General features: G+C 37.0%; 1 protein-coding gene across 1 annotated transcript in view; it reads right to left on the bottom strand.

The window, feature by feature from the left end:
* LOC110280226 (uncharacterized) overlaps nucleotides 1-19,171 on the bottom strand; it is a 79,069-nt gene that overhangs the window by 33,662 nt on the left and 26,236 nt on the right. The window contains exons 7-10 of the mRNA XM_052262553.1: nucleotides 15,439-15,673; nucleotides 14,730-14,811; nucleotides 14,587-14,641; nucleotides 13,488-13,644 (exon numbers count right to left, since the gene is read on the bottom strand). Coding sequence (XP_052118513.1) covers nucleotides 13,488-13,644; nucleotides 14,587-14,641; nucleotides 14,730-14,811; nucleotides 15,439-15,673 — 529 coding nt within the window. The remainder of the gene's footprint in view (nucleotides 1-13,487; nucleotides 13,645-14,586; nucleotides 14,642-14,729; nucleotides 14,812-15,438; nucleotides 15,674-19,171) is intronic.

The following is a 19,171-nucleotide window of genomic DNA, read 5'->3' as shown; positions in this document are numbered from 1 at the left end:
ATCAGCTGATTTCTTGTGAACTTTACACAATTGCAAATAAGAACTCCAAAGATGCCAAATTGGCTTATCCAAGCTTAATCTCTATGCTATGTAAAGATGTTGGGGTGAAGATGGGAGTAACTGAGTATATCTCAGTTGAGAGACCAATCACCAAAAAGTTAATGGAGGGACAACAGGTGCAGGACGACCCCATCAAGAGGAGAGCACAGGAGTTCCTCCCGAAAATCCCTCAAATTGAATACTGGGAGCGCCTTGAAGCATCTGTCACCAAGTTGCAAAAAGCTATGGAGCAATTAAAAGAAGAACAGCAAAATCAAAATAGCATGCTTTGCAAACTGCTTAAGGAACAAGAGGAGCAAGGGCGTGAACTGAGGCAACTGAAGCGTCAGAAGCTATCTCTTGAAGGGCCAAGCACCCCACAGGTTAAAGGAGCATCCACCTCCCAAAATAAAGGTTGTTGAGTCCTAATCTTAGCTTTAACTCTGTGATAGTTGTTCTTATAGGAATTTACCTTAGAAATTATATATGATTAATAGTAATTAGTATATCTATTTTGATTTTATCTCTAATTAAACTATAATTTATTTTTCTCATCATCATCAAACATGAATAAAATAGTAGATTTTTAGAATAAAGAGACAATATTTTTCGAGTTCTTAATAAGGAAAATTCTAATTATTTATATGTGGTGGCAATACTTTTTGTCTTCTGAATGAATTCCTAAACAGTGCATATCTTTTATATTGAATTTTATGAATGTTAAAATTGTTGGCTCCTAAAAGAATGATGAACAAGAGAAATATTATTGCTGATCTGAAAAATCATGAAATTGATTCTTGAAGCAAGAAAAAGCAGTGAAAAAAAAAGCAAAAGAGGTAGAAAAAGCCAATAGCCCTTTAAACCAAAAAGCAAGGGTCAAAAGTATCCAAGGCTTTGAGCATCAATGGATAGGAGGGCCCAAGGAAGTAAATCCAGGCTTAAGCAGCTAGATCAAGCTGTCCCTAACCATGTGCTTGTGGCATGCAGGTCCAAGTGAAAAGCTTGAGACTGAGTGGTTAAAGTCGTGATCCAAAGTAAAAGAGTGTGCTTAGGAACTCTGGACACCTCTAATTGGGGACTTGAGCAAAGCTAAGTCACAATATAAAAAGGTTCACCCAGTTATGTGTCTGTGGCATTTATGTATCCAGTGGTAATACTGGAAAACAAAGTGCTTAGGGCCACGGCCAACACTCATAAAGTAGCTGTGTTCAAGAATCAACATATTAAACTAGGAGAATCAATAATACTATCTGAATTATGAGTTCCTATGGATGCCAATCATTCTGAATTTCAAAGGATAAAGTGAGATGCCAAAACTGTTCAGAAGCAAAAAGCTACTAGTCTCGCTCAACTAATTAGAATATGAGCTTCACTTAAAACTCTAAGATACTATTGCTTCTTGATTTCTTTTTATCCTATTTTATTTATCTAGTTGCTTGAGGACAAGCAACAGTTTAATTTTGGTGTTGTGATGAGCGAATATTTTATACGCTTTTTGGGGATAATTTCATATAGTTTTTAGTATGTTTTAGTTAGTTTTTAGTAGATTTTTATTAGTTTTTAGGCAAAATTCATATTTTTGGACTTTACTATAAGTTTTCTGGCTGAAATTGAGGGAGCTAAGCAAAAATCTGATTCAGGTTGAAAAAAGACTGCTGATGCTGTAGGATTCTGACCTCCCTGCACTCGGAATTGATTTTTTGGAGCTACAGAAGTCCAATTGGCGCGCTCTCACTTGGTTTGGAAAGTAGACATCCAGGGATTTCCAGCAATATATAATAATCTATACTTTGCATGAAGATAAATGATGTAAACTGGCGTTTAACGCCAGTTCCATGTTGCATTCTGGCGTTGAACGCTAGAAATAGGTTGCAAGTTGGAGTTAAACGCCAGAAACAGGTTACAACCTGACGTTTAACTCCAGAAACAGCCCAGGCACATGAGAAGCTTAAGTCTTAGCCCCAGCACATACCAAGTGGGTCCCAGAAGTGGATTTCTACACTATCTATCTTAGTTTACTCATTTTCTGTAAACCTAGGTTACTGGTTTAGTATTTAAACAACTTTTAGAGACTTATTTTATATCTCATGACATTTTTAGATCTGAACTTTGTACTCTTTGACGGCATGAGTCTCTAAAATCCATTGTTGGGGGTGAGGAGCTCTACAGCGTCTCGATGAATTAATGCAATTATTTCTGTTTTCTGTTCAAACACGCTTGTTCCTATCTAAGATGTTCATTCGCACTTCAATATGAACAAGGTGATGATCCGTGACACTCATCAGCATTCTCAACCTATGAATGTGTGAGAGACAACCACCTCCTTTCTACCTTCAATTGAATGAATATCTCTTGGATTCTTTATTCAGAGTCTTTGTGGTATAAGCTAGAATCCATTGGTAGCATCCTTGAGAATCCGGAAAGTCTATACCTTGTCTGTTGTATTCCAAGTAGGATTCAGGGATTGGATGACTGTGACGAGCTTCAAACTCGCGAGTGTTGGGCGTAGTGACAGACACAAAAGGATCAATGGATCCTATTCCGACATGATCGATGGGAAGTAGCCATTGACAATGGTGACGCCCTACATACAGCTTGCCATGGAAGGAGCCTTGCATGTTTGAAAGTAAGAAAGCATTATGTTACAGGGATTCAGAAGATAAAGCATCTCCAAAACTCCAACATATTCTCTATTATTGCGTAACAAGTATTTATTTTATGCCCTTTCACTTTTTACAATTGAAACTAAAGAACCCTATTGGTATCCTGACTAAGAATAATAAGATAACCATAGCTTGCTTCAAGCCAACAATCTCTGTGGGATTCGACCCTTACTCACGTAAGGTATTACTTGGACGACCCAGTGCACTTTCTAGTTAGTTGTGCGGAATTACATAGTGTGAGTGTAATTTTCGTGCACCAGTGGTCAACAATAATTCTTCGATTTCTCCGTTCTCTGGCCTTCGCTTAAGCTCCGCAAAATCCGTCCAAAATACCATATGAAATAAACAGAATTCCACACAGCTCAAAGTAGCATCCATAGTGGCTAAAATGTATTAATTCTTGATTAAACTCAACAGTTTGAATGCAAATTTATTAGGAAAGGATAGAGAAGATGCTCACGCATCACAACACCAAACTTGAATTGTTGCTTGTCCTCAAGCAACCAAAATAAGTGCATGATTAAGATGTGAATTTGCATGAGAAGTGAGAGTTTAGTTATTCTCAAGTCTATTCTTAAAATGGGGTTTATTCATTGTAACTTTGAACAGTTTTGGCATTTCACTCTCCTTTGAATAAGAGGAATGTCAGTGTCATTCAAAATTAGAATCCGGATCGTATTATGAATTCTCTGATCTTTATACTCTAGTTTAATCCTTGAATACAGCAAAATTTACTTTAATTCTCTTTTCTTTGGTGCTTTGCACCTTGAGCCTAGCCGTGACTTTAAATATTTTGTCTCAAGCTTTACTTGACATAGAAACACAACAAGCACTTGACTGGAGAACTCTTTCTAAATTTTGATTTTTCTTTCAGCTACTCCCAGACAGTGGTTCTCAAAGCCTTTGGCATACTCTGCTGAATGCAATTGGTCACGACTCTAAATATTCTTTCTCAAAGGCTACTTGAAACAAGAATACCATAAGCATATGACTAGGAAAACAACTCTTTGAGCTTTTGATTATTTCAGACTCCCTAGTCATTGATGCTCAGAGCCTTGGACCTTGCTTTTATGTTTATTTTGCTGTCTCTTTTGCTTCAAGGATTAAATTTTTGTTTATTTCAGAGAAATCATAATAATTCTCTAAATCCCTGTTCCTCATACATTAACATCCCTTAATTCAATTTCAACTATGCACTGTTCATGTCATCCATTCAGAATTACAAATAATACTACCATATTTAAGTAGATAAGATTAATCTTAAATATAAACTCACTCTTTTCATGCATTACATCACTTTTTTTTCTTTTCTTTTGATTTTCGAGCTCAGTGAGCAATACATGAGACACTCTTTTTCAACATAAAATAAAAAGAAATCAAATAACATAATAGACAGTAAATTAAAACCTAGGGATTGAAATAACAACTGATCATGTAGTAACAAAATAAGCAGAAAACAGGAACCTAATCATAATAAGAACCAGAGAAAATATAGAATGAAAGGAACTTAACCACTTCAGTTATCCTAATGGCCATCTCATTCTTTTGGCTGGACCTAACAGAGGGCCGATGATGCTGGCTATTTTTCTGAAGGTGAATCGACCAACTTTCAGGGATACGACTAACCTTACGGAGGCGGATAACTGGTTATAGGCTATGGAGAGAGCATTACAAGCTCAACATGTACCTGAAAATCAATATGTGGAGTTTTCCATATGCAAGTTTGAGGGAGAAGCTCAATTTTAGTGGTAAGGAGCTCGTCGTTTGCTACAGCAATGTGATGCAGTGATCACTTAGGATGCCTTTTGAGTGGAGTTCTACAAGAAGTATTTTTCGAACTCGGTTAGGGAGGCTAAGGAGTTAGAACTGATATAGCTGAAGTAGGGTTCTATGATTGTGGCAAAGTACACCAAAAGTTTGAGGAGCTATGTCGGTTCTTGAATGTTTGCCAAGGTGCTCCAGAAAATTATGAAGAATGAAAGTGTATTATGTACAAAGGTGGTCTCTGGGGTGACATTATGAGTGTTGTGGGGCTTATGGAGGTCTGAATCTTCTCTGAGTTAGTAAACAAGAGCAGAATTACAAAGGAGTGTTCAAGAAAGGATGCTTTGGCAAAAGGTGACCGCCGAGAGTTCTGCAAGTGAAGCCAAAGAAAGAGTTATGCGTCGAGAGGTCAGAATTTCAAGACACGTGGCTATGTGCGTCAATATAACTAAGGATGGAACGACTACCGCAGGAATGAGAACCGTCGAGGCCACGGTGTAAGATCTCGGATTTCAGAAATTAAATTGTGAGCTAACTAAGATTTATTGATATTTATTTATGATTTTTATTTTCAGAAAATTATCAAAGAAAAAGGTCATTTAAAGCTAAGCATGAGGTTTTGAGTTTTAAATCAATTAGCATTCATAATTTTATAATAATATGGTATTTTCTTATTTATAATTTAAAGTTTTAGTAATTAAAAAACAATACAAATTTTATATGCTTCAATTTGAATATTTAGAACTTGAACCTTATTTTATAAATAAATGAGATTTAATTTAATTATCTCCAACGTTCATTGAATTAGTATTTATTTGAAAATAATTTACAAGTTAATGATTAAATGATATTTCAAAGGTAATTACTTTGTATTTAATTTAGTTTTAAATTCTTACTCTAATATTTTATTTTCATTAAAATTCTTACTCTACCAAACCCCAAAATTTCCAAAACAAATCCTAACTTACACGACTCCTAACCCTAATTTTAACATACACATACCCCACTCTCCTCTAATTCTAGCTGCCACATGGTGTGCAAAACTGACTCCACAAGTTTCTCACAAATAGACCGGCAAGTGCTCCGGGTCATCCAAGAAATACCTCAGGTGAGTGAGGGTCGATCCCACTAAGATTGTTGGTTTGCGCAAGCAATGGTTACCTTGCAAATCTTAGCCAGGTGGATAGAAAATATAGTTGTCACAAGAAAACACATAAAATAGATAAATAAATAAAGCGTTACAAGATAGGTGTGAAATCAATGTTGTGAGAACGGCTGAGGCTTCGGAGATGCTTCTTTCTCCTGGATCAACTTTTCTCACCATCTACTCCAACTTCTGATGATTTATTCCATGGCAGGCTATAAATGATTAACGCCGGGTCAGGGGTCATTAATCTCCTCTACTTCAAATCAAACACCGAGTCAGCGGTCATCCAATCTAAACGGGGGTGAAGCTCCTGCAATCCATTCCCTTGGTGATCCTACTCAAAGCGCCACAGACAAGGTCGGATCTTCTAGATCAGAGATACTGCATCCTGGTTCTATCCTATACCACAAAGGCTCTAATCGCCCCGTACCTCGGCTGCACTAATGTCTCCAAGTAGCCAACGAAGTCGTGGATTAGCCATCTAAGTGTATAATCAAGCTTGTGGTTCAGTACTATCCCGTCAAGGACTCGTACGAACCCATGTGAAATAGAGATGATGGTCAAGTTACACTTCCAATTCATTAGGATGAAGAATGAAGATACGTCTTAGAATAGAATCAAGCAAAGATTGAAATAGAATAGTGATATTATTAATCCTTAAAAATCAGCAGAGCTCCTAACCGTAACCTAGGAGGTTTAGTTGCTCATAGCATACAAAAAAGTAATATAAAATGTGTAGAGTGGCCAAGAGCTCCTAACAAGGGTGAACTCTTGTCTGTATATACTAATCTAATAACTAAGGACTACAAAAATAGGGTAGAATAGTCTTTTAGTGCGAAAATTCACTTCTGGGGCCCACTTGGTGAGTGTTTGGATAGAGCTAGGGGACTCCATGTGCTAGTACCTTTCTTGGGCGTTGAACGCTAGCTTTGGACTCCTTTTTGGGCGTTGGACGCCAGCTGCTCCCTTTTGGGCGTCCAACGCTAGGAAGATGGTGAAGAACTGGCATTAAACACAAGTTTTGGACCTTCATTTCCAGAGAAAAGTATGAACCATTATATATTGTTGGAAAGCCCTGGATGTTAGCTTTCCAATGCAGTTAAGAGTGCACCATTTGGACTTATTTAGCTCCAGAAATGCTCCATCGAGGGTATGGAGGTTAGAATCCAATAGCATCTACAGCCCTTTCTCTGTCTCTGAATCAGACTTTTCCAAAGCTCCTTAATTTCAACTAGAATTTACCTAAAATCATCATAAAACGCAATAACTTAAAGTAGAATCCAAAAATGTAAATTTTGCACCAAAACCTATGAAAACATAATGAAACTTAAACAAAACATAACAAAAACTATATGAAAATTATGCTAAAAAGCGTATAAAATATCTGCTCATCAGAATACCAAACTTAAACTGTTGCTTGTCCCCAAGCAACCAAAAACAAAGTAGGCTTAAAAAGAAGAGAAGGATACAATAAATCTCATAGTTCTCAATGAAGCTCAGTTTCAATTAGATGAGCGGGACTAGTAGCTTTTTTCTTCTGAATAGTTTTGGCATCTCACTCTCCTTTGAAGCTCAGAATAATTGGCATCTTTAGGAACTCAGAATTTGGATGATACTATTGATTCTCTAGATTAGTTCTTCTTGATTCTTAAACACAACTTCTTTTGACTCTTGGCCGTGATCCTAAGCGCTTTGTTTTTCAGTATTACCATCGGATACATAAATACCACAGACACTTAATTGGGTAAACCTGATGACAGATCATCTTAGGCTAGTTTTACAAGCCTTTTTCATTCATTTTTAATTAGTTTTCATGCATTTCTTGCACAATAAGTAAGTGATTGGAATAGAATTTCATGTTTATCTTGACTCAATCAAACATTGTTGATTTTATACAAAATCATGAGATTTATGCACGATTTAGTTGATTATTATGATCCTTATGATTTTGAGACTTTGATGGCATGTTTGATTGATGACAGGCGAAAAGATGAAGAAAGAAAAACAAAGGAGTGCAAGGTGCAGATGAATGCTGCGTTCATTTCATGAACGCTACGTTCACAAGTGATGCACATGCGTACAAGACGCTTACGCGTGGGGAAGAACTTTTGGAGATCCACATGTACGCATGCATGACGCACATGCGTGGGTGAGGGATCAGCGTTCACAAGCCAAGAACGCATCGTTCACTGTGAATGAGCGCCTACGATACTTTCAAATTTGGATCAGAAAATTTGCAAGGGACGCATACGGGTGCATCACACGTACGCGTTGATACGACAATAGTGATGGATTGCGTAGACGCGTGCATGGAGCATCAGCGTGGAAGTGGCTTTCTTGCAATCCACGCATACGCGTATGTGACGTGTACGCATGGGTAGCGTTCGTTGTATGAATACTACGTTCATTTAGTAAACGCTGCAAGGGACGCGTATGCGTGTATGACTCGTACGCATCGATGAGCCAAAATGCAAGGGACGCGCAAGCGCACGGAACGCGTACGCGTGGGTGAATGAATGCTTTGCTCTCTTTGAGAACGCTATGTTATTCTGAAGCATGCCCTCACCGTACCAACTAACTGCTTTTTTCTGACCCACTTCATCAAAGGCCAAAAAGCCCACTCCAAGTACTTGATGACTGAATTGGAAAGTGTATAAATAGAAGAGAAATTAATTTGTAGAGAGGTCTTGGATAGTACCTAGAGGATTAGAGACTCTAGGGAATATAGTGTAAGAATTCTTAGTTTTTACTTTTCCTTTCTGCAGTTTTAATTTGTATTGAGCTTCATTTACTTTGATGCAATTACCATTTTCTACACTTCTTTTCTGTTGCCATTTTACATTCCTATTCTCACTGCAATTAATTTACTTTCATGCAATTTAGATCTTCTGCAATTGTTCCTTGAGCTATGATCCACTAAACCCCAATTCATTAGGGGGAGGAGCTCTATTGTAATTCTAATTGATTAATGTAATTCTTCTTCTTCTTAATCTGCCTAGGTAGCTAAGAGATAACTTCTGTTTTGATTTGATCCATTCACTCTAGAAGGGGTTTGGATCCATTGAACTTCCATGTGAGCCTCGGAAGGGGAATCATGGAAATTAGAACTGAAGCTCTATCTCTCACAACTTTCTTGATCAACACCATTCGGGAGGAATTGAGATCTTGAGAGATTGTGTGGCTTATGGATGAGAGACATGTACTTAACCTCTTCTCATGACAATTAGATCAAGGAATTGGCAAGATTGATTGTGATTAGAGAGGTTGGATTGCCAAGGAATTGAGATCCAATCAATTTCAATCTGCCATAGATCTACCTATATGATTGAGAAAGGAGTTGAGACCCAGTTGATTCATTATGGATTATGATATCTCTAATCCCTGATGAGTCTTTCTTTCTGTCACTTATTCTTACATTGATTTACTGCTTTCTTTAATTTTCCTGCACCCAATCCCTCTACATTTGATGCAATTTACATTCTACACTTTAGATTTCTTGCACTTTAAATTCTGTTAATCAATTTCACTCAATTCACCACTGTTAGCTTAACGAGATTCATCACCTAACTAAAGTTGCTTGATCCATCAATCCTCGTGGGATCGACCTCACTCTTGTGAGTTATTACTAGTTGATGCGACCCAATACACTTGCCGGTGAGTTTGTGTGAAATCTAATTTTCACCCATCAGAACCCTTTTAGATTCTGATTCAGCTTTGCTAGAATCCCTAGCCAATGGTATCCAGAGTTCTTAAGCACACTCATCTTGCTTTGGATCACAACTTTAACTGCTCAGTCTCAAGCTTTTCACTTGACACCTTCACACCACAAGCATATAGTTAGGGAAGTGGCTCATTTGAACTGTTTAGGCCAAGATTTTGTTTCTTTTAGGCCCTCCTAACTTTTAGTCTCAAGCTTTTCACTTGACCCTTTCTTTTTTTGCTTTTTACTGCTTTTTCTTGCTTCAAGAATCAATCTTTTTGGATTTTTCAGATTACCAATAATACTTCTTCTTTTTCATCATTCTTTCATGATCCAACATTCTTAACTCTAACATCAATATGCACTGTTTATTCATACATTCAGAAAGTAAAAGTAATGCCACCACATCAAGATAATTGAACTATTCTTATGATATAACTCAAAATTTAAGTATCTCCCTTTTCTTTTGCAAATAAAATTTTTCTTTTAAGTATGGTGAGAGATGCATGGAATAATTCATAGTTTTAAGACATAAATAAAGAAGATCATGCACTAGAAACAAACAATAAGATATAACACCTAATGGAAAACAGAACAAAAATAATAACTTAGACAACGTGATTAGGAGAACGGGACCACCTTAGTGACGTCGGCTACTACTCCTTCTAGTGAATCCAATGGAGCGTTTAAGCTACTATATGTCTCTTCCTTGCCTCTGTTGTTCTTCCCTTATTTCATGGAGGATAGTGGCGTGGTCTTGATGTTCCACCCTTAGTTGCTCCACATTTGAACTTAGCTCCCCTATTGAGGTGTTAAGTTGATCCCAATAGTTTTGGAAAGGAAAGTACATCCCTTGAGGCATCTCAGGGATCTCTTGTTGAGGTAGCTCCACATACTCTTATTGAGGTGCATGTTTAGGCTCTCCAACATACTCCATCCTTCTTTTAGTGATGGGCTTGTCTTCCTCAATAGGGATGTCTCCTTCTATGACAATTCTAGCTGAATTACATAAGTGACATATGAGGTGAGGGAAGTGGAGGCAAGTGCCTTTTCCTTCCTTTTCCTTGAGATTTTCACCAGTCTTTGGTGCCATACTAAAGATGGTAGAAGTCAAAAAGCAAAGCTTTTGCAACACCAAACTTAAGAACTTTGCTCGTCCTCGAGCAAAATAAAAACGAAAAGGAAAAAATAGAGTGGAAGAAGAAGAAAGAGGGAAAGATAGAGGGTGAGGTAGGTGGGATAGGTGGAGATTCTGTGGGACCCACTGGTTCTAAGAGGCTAGGAAATCGAATTCCCTGTCCCCTTATGGGCGTAGAACTCCCAGCTCCTACTCCTTAGCTAGCATTCAACGCCAGGTTCATACTCCATATATGGCATTGGACGCCTATTGGGGGCCACCATCCTGGCATTCAACGCTAGGCCTCTGCTCCTCTTTGGGCATTGAACGCCCATTAGGGACTCCCTGTGTGGCGTTCAGCGCCAGCTTTCTTGCCCATTTGGGGCATTGAATGCCCCTCTTGCCTCCTTAGTTGGCGTTCAACGCCAGCAAGGGACTTACTTTACGGTGTTCTGTTCTTCATCTTTCAATGCCTTTGTCTCTGTTCTAAGTACTGCACATGATCACAAACATTAAAAAAACAAGGGAAAACTCTAAAAATAAACTAAAATAAACTCAAATGAAAGTAAATAGAAGAAATAAGAACATAAGTACTCTACTAATGGTTGGGTTGCCTCCCAACAAGCGCTTCTTTACCGTCACTAGCTTGACACTTGATTGTTGACTTTCTTCCTCTTCTTCCAGTTGGTTAATAGAAATGACTCCATAGGAGAAGAAGAGGAGATTAGTGCCCTGAGATTTGAATTCCTCCTAACAAGCTTTCTTTTAGTGTGATGAGCTTGATTCTCCTTGCTTGTTAAGGTAGGGGTTGTATTGTTTATCCATCTCCTATGCATCTTCCTCTTGGAACCTTCCTCCTTGGTGGGTGGTGACTACCCAGCACCAAACTTAAGTTTGATGTTTGGGGAAACTGTATGAGTTTTCACCAAGGGAGGAGGCTTTAGTATCGTACTCTACATGGAAGAACCTCATTTGTTAGGGGGTAGCGGAGGTTTTAGGACCTTGTGATAAACCCAATTTTATGGTTTATCTTGGGTTGAAATTAGGAGATTTTATCAACTTATCCCACATTTATTCAATGAAATAGCAAGGTTTTTTGAATTCTTCCTAATTTGTGCTTAAGAGTGAAAACATACTTTTTTAGGCCTTTAATTTGCAAGTTTTAATTCACTTTAATTCCATTTGATGCCTTGATATGTTTGTTAAGTGATTTCTGGCTTATAAGGCAAGGATTGCATGGAAGAAATAAAAAGAAAAGCATGCAAAGTGGAGAATTCATGGAGAAATGAGTATTTGGAGGATTCAAGGCCACGCGCACGCGTCATTCACGCGTACGCGTGAGGAGGGAATCTACCAGTGACATGCACGCGTCAGCCACGTGCACGCGTGACGCAGGTCACGTGACCTCATTAAAGTGAATACGCTAGGGGGCAATTTCTGAGCTTTCCAGGCCCAAATCAAACTCATTTATGAGGCTATTTGATGAAGATTTCAAGATTGGACAAATGAGGGAGCAATTAGATTAGCTTAGGACCATGCTTTAGGTAGTTTTCTAGAGAGAGAATCTCCATCTTCTCTCTAGAATTAGGGTAGACTTAGGTCAAACTCTCTTAGATTTATGTTTTAATTCTTGTTTTCATCTAGTTTTCTTTGCAATTTTTTATTCCTACATCTTTGTTCTCTTTGTTTACATTGTTAATTTCCTTTTATGTCACTTTTATGTTGATGCACTCTTGTTGATTTTGATTTCCTTTAATGCAATTTGATGTTTCTTTGTTTATTGTTGCCTAATTGAGTTTCTATTGTTATTTTCTTGCTTTGGGTAGTTGTAGAATTTATATTCCTTGCAATTTTACCATGCTTTACTTTTGTGCCTTCCAAGTGTTTGACAAAATGCTTGGTTGGACTTTATAGTAGTTTTTGAGCATTCTTGGATTGGAAAGAGAAATTGGCCAATCTTGAGTCATTAATACCCAATTTAGATTGGTGATCTAGAGTGATTAGTTAGTCTTGTATCCATTAACATTACTTATGGATTGGGATTAACTAGTCCTATTTGACTTTCTCTCAATATGAAGATAACATTATACCTTCTTCTGATGTTGGGGATGACGAAATAGGATTAGCTCTTGTTAACTATTGTATGATAATTAATGACTAGGATAGAAAGCCTTGATTCTCAATCCTTACCATGAATGCCTCTTTTTAGCATTTGTTATTTTAATTGTTTTCTTTACTTTCTTGCCATTTAATTTCTTGCCTTTTTATCCACAAACCCCTTGAACCCTCATGACCAATAATTGAGCATTCGATTGCAATTCCTGGGGAGAACGACCTAAGAGTAATACTCTCGGTTATTTTTATTGGGAACTATATTTTGACGAGATTATTGGTGTGAAATTCCTAACTGACACAAAAATCGTCTTTCAAGTTTTTGGCGCCGTTGTCGGGGAGTTGAAATGTGTGCTTGTTATTGGTTATTTTTCATATGTTAATATTGTGAATAGTTTGATTTTGGTTTGTTTGCTAGTTTTTACTACACAACAAGAAAATAAGCTTTCTGCCACGCTTTTAAAGCATGCCAAAAAGTGCAAAAAAGCATGCTGATAGCTTTTTGCCACGCTTTTTGAGCTATCGGCACGCTTTTGAAAGGGTCACATCCGCCAGCGTGCCGGTTGCTCTATCGGCACATTTTTTGTTGGCACGCTTTCAAAGCGTGCCCAGATAATTAGTTTTGGTACACTTTAAAAGTGTGCCGATAGGAAACAATAAGGCTACGCTTTTAAACGTACTTAGAAATGAACCTATTGCCACGCTTTAAAAGCGTGGCTATATCATTATCAAATTAAAAAAAACTATTGCCACGTTTTAAAAGCGTGGCTATATCCTTATCAAATTAGGAAAATTAGTATATGCTTTTACATGCACTCTAATACACTCCAAAAATAATAAAAAATATTAACAAAAATATGTAAATGTCATTTAAAAAGATTTATTAATAAAAGATAATATTACATTAGTAGAATTCAAACCAAATTAGCCATGTCATCTCTATACATGCAACGACAGTGTACATGAAATTTACAAACATAAACAAAAATGAATTTCTAGGAAGCGAATTAAGAAATGTCATTGAATCACCCAAAGCTTGTACAAGGCCTTCATCGGATAAAGGAACCAAATGGAAAGCTCCACAATACACTTCACGAATAATCTGCATGTATGATCATATGAATAACGAAAAAATAGAAGGTAAGCAAATTACAAAACATCTTTCCATGATAAATATTAAGGAAAGGAATCATAAATAATATATAAAGCTTGGAATAAGGGTATTGAAATATGTGACATGCACAAGTTGCTCACATGCAATTCGCCACCACTATTCTTGAGAGATAATTCTAAAGATATGCATATAAAATTCTGAGTTCAACCATTTTGTATAATTTTATAACAATCTCTGAAATATCTTGGAATAAGTTGCAAATAGATAGTAACCATAGTAGCCTTGAACAAATAGTCACCAAATTAATACTTAATTAACAAATAAGAAAACAAGTGGATTCTTATCAAGTGAGGATGATGAAGTTAATGATAATTCCTTTTATTTTTCAAACAATTTGATATAAGAAAAAAATTCTTTCACTACCAACAAAACTCACTTGTAATTTTCCTCAAACAACTGTAGAAAGAGCAAATAAAATATAATAACCAAGTTATAAATCATAAATTGCACAATAAAATAACAAATAACAAGAAAAGGCAACAAAAGAAATCAAACCATCTAGCTCAAATTGAAAAAAAACTTAAGTGAAGCAGTTGCAAATTTTAACCAAATATCTAAGCTCAAGATCCACTATGAAATTTTATAACTTTTTTTTGGGATTTTTTCAACACCAAACATAGTAAAGCACTTTTGTGATTTACCTGTTCTCTCTGTCCCTGAGGGAAATAGAAAACTCTTCTCATTCCCCCCAAACTGATGTTACTAATGTTAGCAACAAACACACATGTTAGCAAAATATCTGCCAAACAAGACCTAGCATGTTACTAATGTTATCAACACATCTAAAAATGAAATTAAGGGAAACACAAATTGAACCCAGCAAAATTTCTGCGAGTTAAAAGGATAACATTAAACTCCATCCTGTCATACCTGGTCAATATATGGTGGAATTTGCTTTATTTCAATTCCTAATTCTTGTTCAATCCTATATCAGCATAAAAGACAAAATGCATAATAAATCTATAGCATATACGGTTTAAATGCATTAACTTAATAGATTGTAAATTACATACAAATTAAAGTGGTCCCAATAGGTGATCAAGTTAACTGCTAAACCAAAATGCCCAAACCACCCTGAGCGACCGACCTGTATATCTGTATATGATCCATTAGAACAGGAAGTCAGTGTCAAGGCAAATAAATTAGGAAGGAAATGAGGAAAAATAAGTATACCCTGTGGAGATAAGTTTCTGAATTCTTGGGAAAATTAAAATTAATAACAACTATAGAAGGTTGGACTTCTGGGGACAAAAGCTTATCAGCCTGAAACCAAACAAAAAGTAATGAAAAAGAAGGGATTAGGAATCAACTCTTACTACTAAAGAAATAGAATGAACATACGAAGAGAATAGAATTGAAAATTTGTTTGTTCTTATTTAAAAGGATTGCAATTTTTCAAATAGTTTATGCATGTCAACCACTTTTATAAATGAGTAGAAGTTGAGGCAAAAAAGTGTTTAGCTCATCCATAACATGATTAGTTTCCATCAGTTTGAATCATGGCAACAAAGCCAACATCAACACATATATAATCTAAACAAGGACAAAATCCTAAAAACATGAGAAAAAAATATTATAGTAAAAATTTATGCCCATTGAAGCAAGCTTGTTCCCTGAGAAGTTCATTCAAACTGGCCTTGAACTACAATAAATATGATAGTCCTCTCAATAGATCTCATGGGAATCTAATAGAAAGATAAAGGTAAGAGGACGAAGTCAAACCTTGAATAACATTATTATCCTGGTCAATTTTTTCCAATGTAGGAATGCAAAATGCAGCTTTTTTGCCTGTCCCACTTTTAGCCCTTTCAAGAATGTCACTACCAGTAAGAGCAATTGGAATGCTTTCTTCTTGGATAGGAGAAGGCCTTTCAAAAACCTTCTCATATATTCCCATGAGCAACTCTCGCATCAAAAAATAATCCTCAAATTCCTTTCTTTTAGTTGCTGTTAGATCCTGGGAAATAAAATTAAAGCAGATTCAATACCAACACTGGAACATTTAACATAGAAATCACCTGCAAATCTTATAACCACAAAACCTTAAGTGGCTTACCCATAAACGGTATCATTAATTATGCCTTTTAAGTGGATATTGGAAACGTGTAAATATGAAAAATCTAAATCACACCACAACAGGAAATCTAGCTCTAAAATTTTGTAAAGGCCAATAATTGTACTGGTTAATTAAGATCAGTTTATCTCAATTTCTCAGCAATTTAAGTAAATTAGTTAAAGCAGTTTGTATAGTGAAAATAGTGAACCAAATGCCTAATAGAGAGCAGGAATTAGGATATTAAAAATGACATCAGTAAATAAAAAAAGAGAAGAGAGTGGCATGACAGTGGTTCATAATGAAAAAAATGAACTGGTTCCTACAAGAATAGTTACAGGGTGGCGTATGTGTATTGATTATAGAAGACTCAATACAGCCACCAGAAAGGATCATTTTCCTTTACCATTCATGGACCAGATGCTAGAAAGACTAGCAGGTCATGAATACTACTGCTTCTTGGATGGATATTCAGGTTATAATCAAATTGTAGTAGATCCCCAAGATCAAGAGAAAACAGCATTCACATGTCCATCCGGAGTATTTGCATATAGAAGGATGCCATTTGGCATGTGTAATGCACCTGCAACCTTTCAAAGGTGCATGCTCTCTATTTTCTCTAGTGGAAAAATTTCTGGACAGTATGGAGGACATTTTGGTAGTGAGCGAACAACCACAAAAGTCCTCCAATGTGGCTTCTACTGGCCTACTCTATAAAGACTCCAGAGTATTTGTACTTAATTGTGACAATTACCAAAGATCTGGCAATCTGCCTCACAGTTATGCCATGCCTCAACAAGGGATCTTGGAGATTGAGTTGTTTGATGTATGGGGTATTGACTTCATGGGGCCTTTCCCACCATCATACTCAAACACTTATATTCTGGTGGCAGTGGATTATATATCCAAATGGGTGGAAGCTATTGCAACACCCACTAATGATACTAAGACAGTGCTAAAATTCCTCCAGAAACACATCTTCAGCAGATTTGGTATCCCTAGAGTACTAATCAGTGATGGGGGCACTCATTTCTGTAATAAACCGCTTTACTCTACTTTGGTTTGATATGGAGTTAGCCACAGGGTGGCCACTCCATATCATCCACAAACAAATGGACAAGCTGAAGTCTCTAATAGAAAACTTAAAAGAATCTTGGAATGATGAAGTCTCTAATAGAGATCTTAAAAGAATCCTAGAATGGACTGTGATTAACTGTAGAAAGGATTGGGCAAGAAGCTTGGATGATGCTCTGTAGGCATACAGAACAGTATTCAAGACTCCTATAAGGACCTCTCCATACCAGCTTATGTATAGAAAAGCCTGTCACTTGCCAGTGGAACTTGAACATAAGGCCTACTGGGCAACCAGATTCCTAAACCTTGATGCCAAGTTAGCTGGAGAAAAATGATTGCTCTAGTTAAATAAGCTAGAGGAATTCAGATTCAATGATTTTGAAAATGCAAAAATTTACAAAGAGAAAGCAAAAAGATGGCATGACAAGAAGCTGTTGGTGCACGAAATTGCAATAACACTTTTTGCAATCCGTACAACTAACCAGCAAGTGCACTGGGTCGTCCAAGTAATACCTTACGTGAGTAAGGGTCGAATCCCACGGAGATTGTTGGTTTGAAGCAAGCTATGTTTATCTTATTATTCTTAGTCAGGATGCCAACAACAGTGTTTTTCAAGTTCAGTGAAGAAAGGGAAAAGGGCATAAAATAAATACTTGTTATGCAGTAATGGATAATATGTTGGAGTTTTGGAGATGCTTTGTCTGATTTATTCCTATAATGTAATATTCCATCCATGGAAAAGTGCAAAGTTCCCTCCATGGCAAGCTGTATGTGGGGTGTCACCGTTGTCAATGGCTACTTCCCATCCTCTCAGTGAAAATGGTCCAAATGCTCTGTCACAGCACGGCTAATCATCTGTCGGTCCTCAATAAGGTTGGAATAGAATCCAATGATTCGTTTGCATCTGTCACTAACGCCCAGCCTTCAGGAGTTTGAAGCTCATCACAGACATTCAATCCCGTAATCCTACTCGAAATACCACGGACAAGGTTTAGACTTTCCGGATTCTCATGAATGCCGCCATCAATCTAGCTTATACCACGAAGATTCTGATTAAAGAATCTAAGAGAAGCTCATTCAATCTAATGTAGAACAGAGGTGGTTGTCAGGCACACGTTCATGGATTGAGGAAGGTGATGAGTGTCACGGATCATCACCTTCTTCATAATTAAGCGCGAATGAACATCTTAGATAGGAACACACACGTTTGAATGGAGAAATAGAAACAATTGCATTAATTCATCGAGACGCTGCAGAGCTTCTCACCCCCAACAATGGATTTTAGAGACTCATGCCGTCAAAGTGTATAAAATTCAGATCTGAAAATGTCATGAGGTGCAAAGTAAATCTCTAAAAGTTGTTTAAATAGTAAACTAGTAACCTAGGTTTACAGAATATGAGTAAACTAAGATAATTGGTGCAAAAATCCACTTCTGGGACCCACTTGGTGTGTGCTGGGGCTGAGACTAAAGCTTCTCACGTGCTTGGGCTGTTTCTGGAGTTGAACGCCAGGTTGTGACGTGTTTTGGGCGCTGAACTCCAACTTGTAACCTGTTTATGGCGCTGGACGCCAGACAGCAGCATCAAACTGGCGTTGAATGCCAGTTTATGTCGTCTATCTTCGCGCAAAGTATTGACTATTACATATTGCTGGAAAGCCCTGGATGTCTACTTTCCAACCCAATTGAGAGCGCGTCAATTGAACTTCTGTAGCTCCAAAAAGTCCATTCCAAGTGTAGAGAGGTCAGGATCCAACAGCATCAGCAGTCCTTTTTCAGCCTAACTCAGATTTTTGCTCAGCTCCTTCAATTTCAGCCAGAAAATACCTGAAATTACAGAAAAACACACAAACTCATAGTAAAGTCCAGAAATATGATTTTTGCCTAAAAACTAATAATATTATACTAAAAACTAATTAAAACATGCTAAAATCTACATGAAATTACCCCTAAAAAGCGTATAAAATATCCGCTCATTACAACACCAAACTTAAACTGTTGCTTGTCCCCAAGCAACTAGATGAACAAAAATAGGATAAAAAGAATTTAAGGAGTAATAAAATCTCCGAGTTTTAAGTGAAGCTCAGATTCTAATTTAGATGAGCGGGGCTAGTAGCTTTTTGTTTCTGAACAGTTTTGGCATCTCCCTTTATCCTTTAAAATTCAGAATGATTGGCATCCATAGGAACTCAGAATTCAGATAGTATTATTGATTCTCCTAGTGTAGTATGTTGATTCTTGAACACAGTTACTTTATGAGTCTTGGCCGTGGCCCTAAGCACTTTGTTTTCCAGTATTACCACCGGATACATAAATGCCACAGACCCAT

This window comes from Arachis duranensis, chromosome 1 (assembly GCF_000817695.3).
Source record: "Arachis duranensis cultivar V14167 chromosome 1, aradu.V14167.gnm2.J7QH, whole genome shotgun sequence".
Taxonomy (NCBI): domain Eukaryota; kingdom Viridiplantae; phylum Streptophyta; class Magnoliopsida; order Fabales; family Fabaceae; genus Arachis; species Arachis duranensis.
This window is presented reverse-complemented; position numbering and strand designations above follow the sequence as displayed.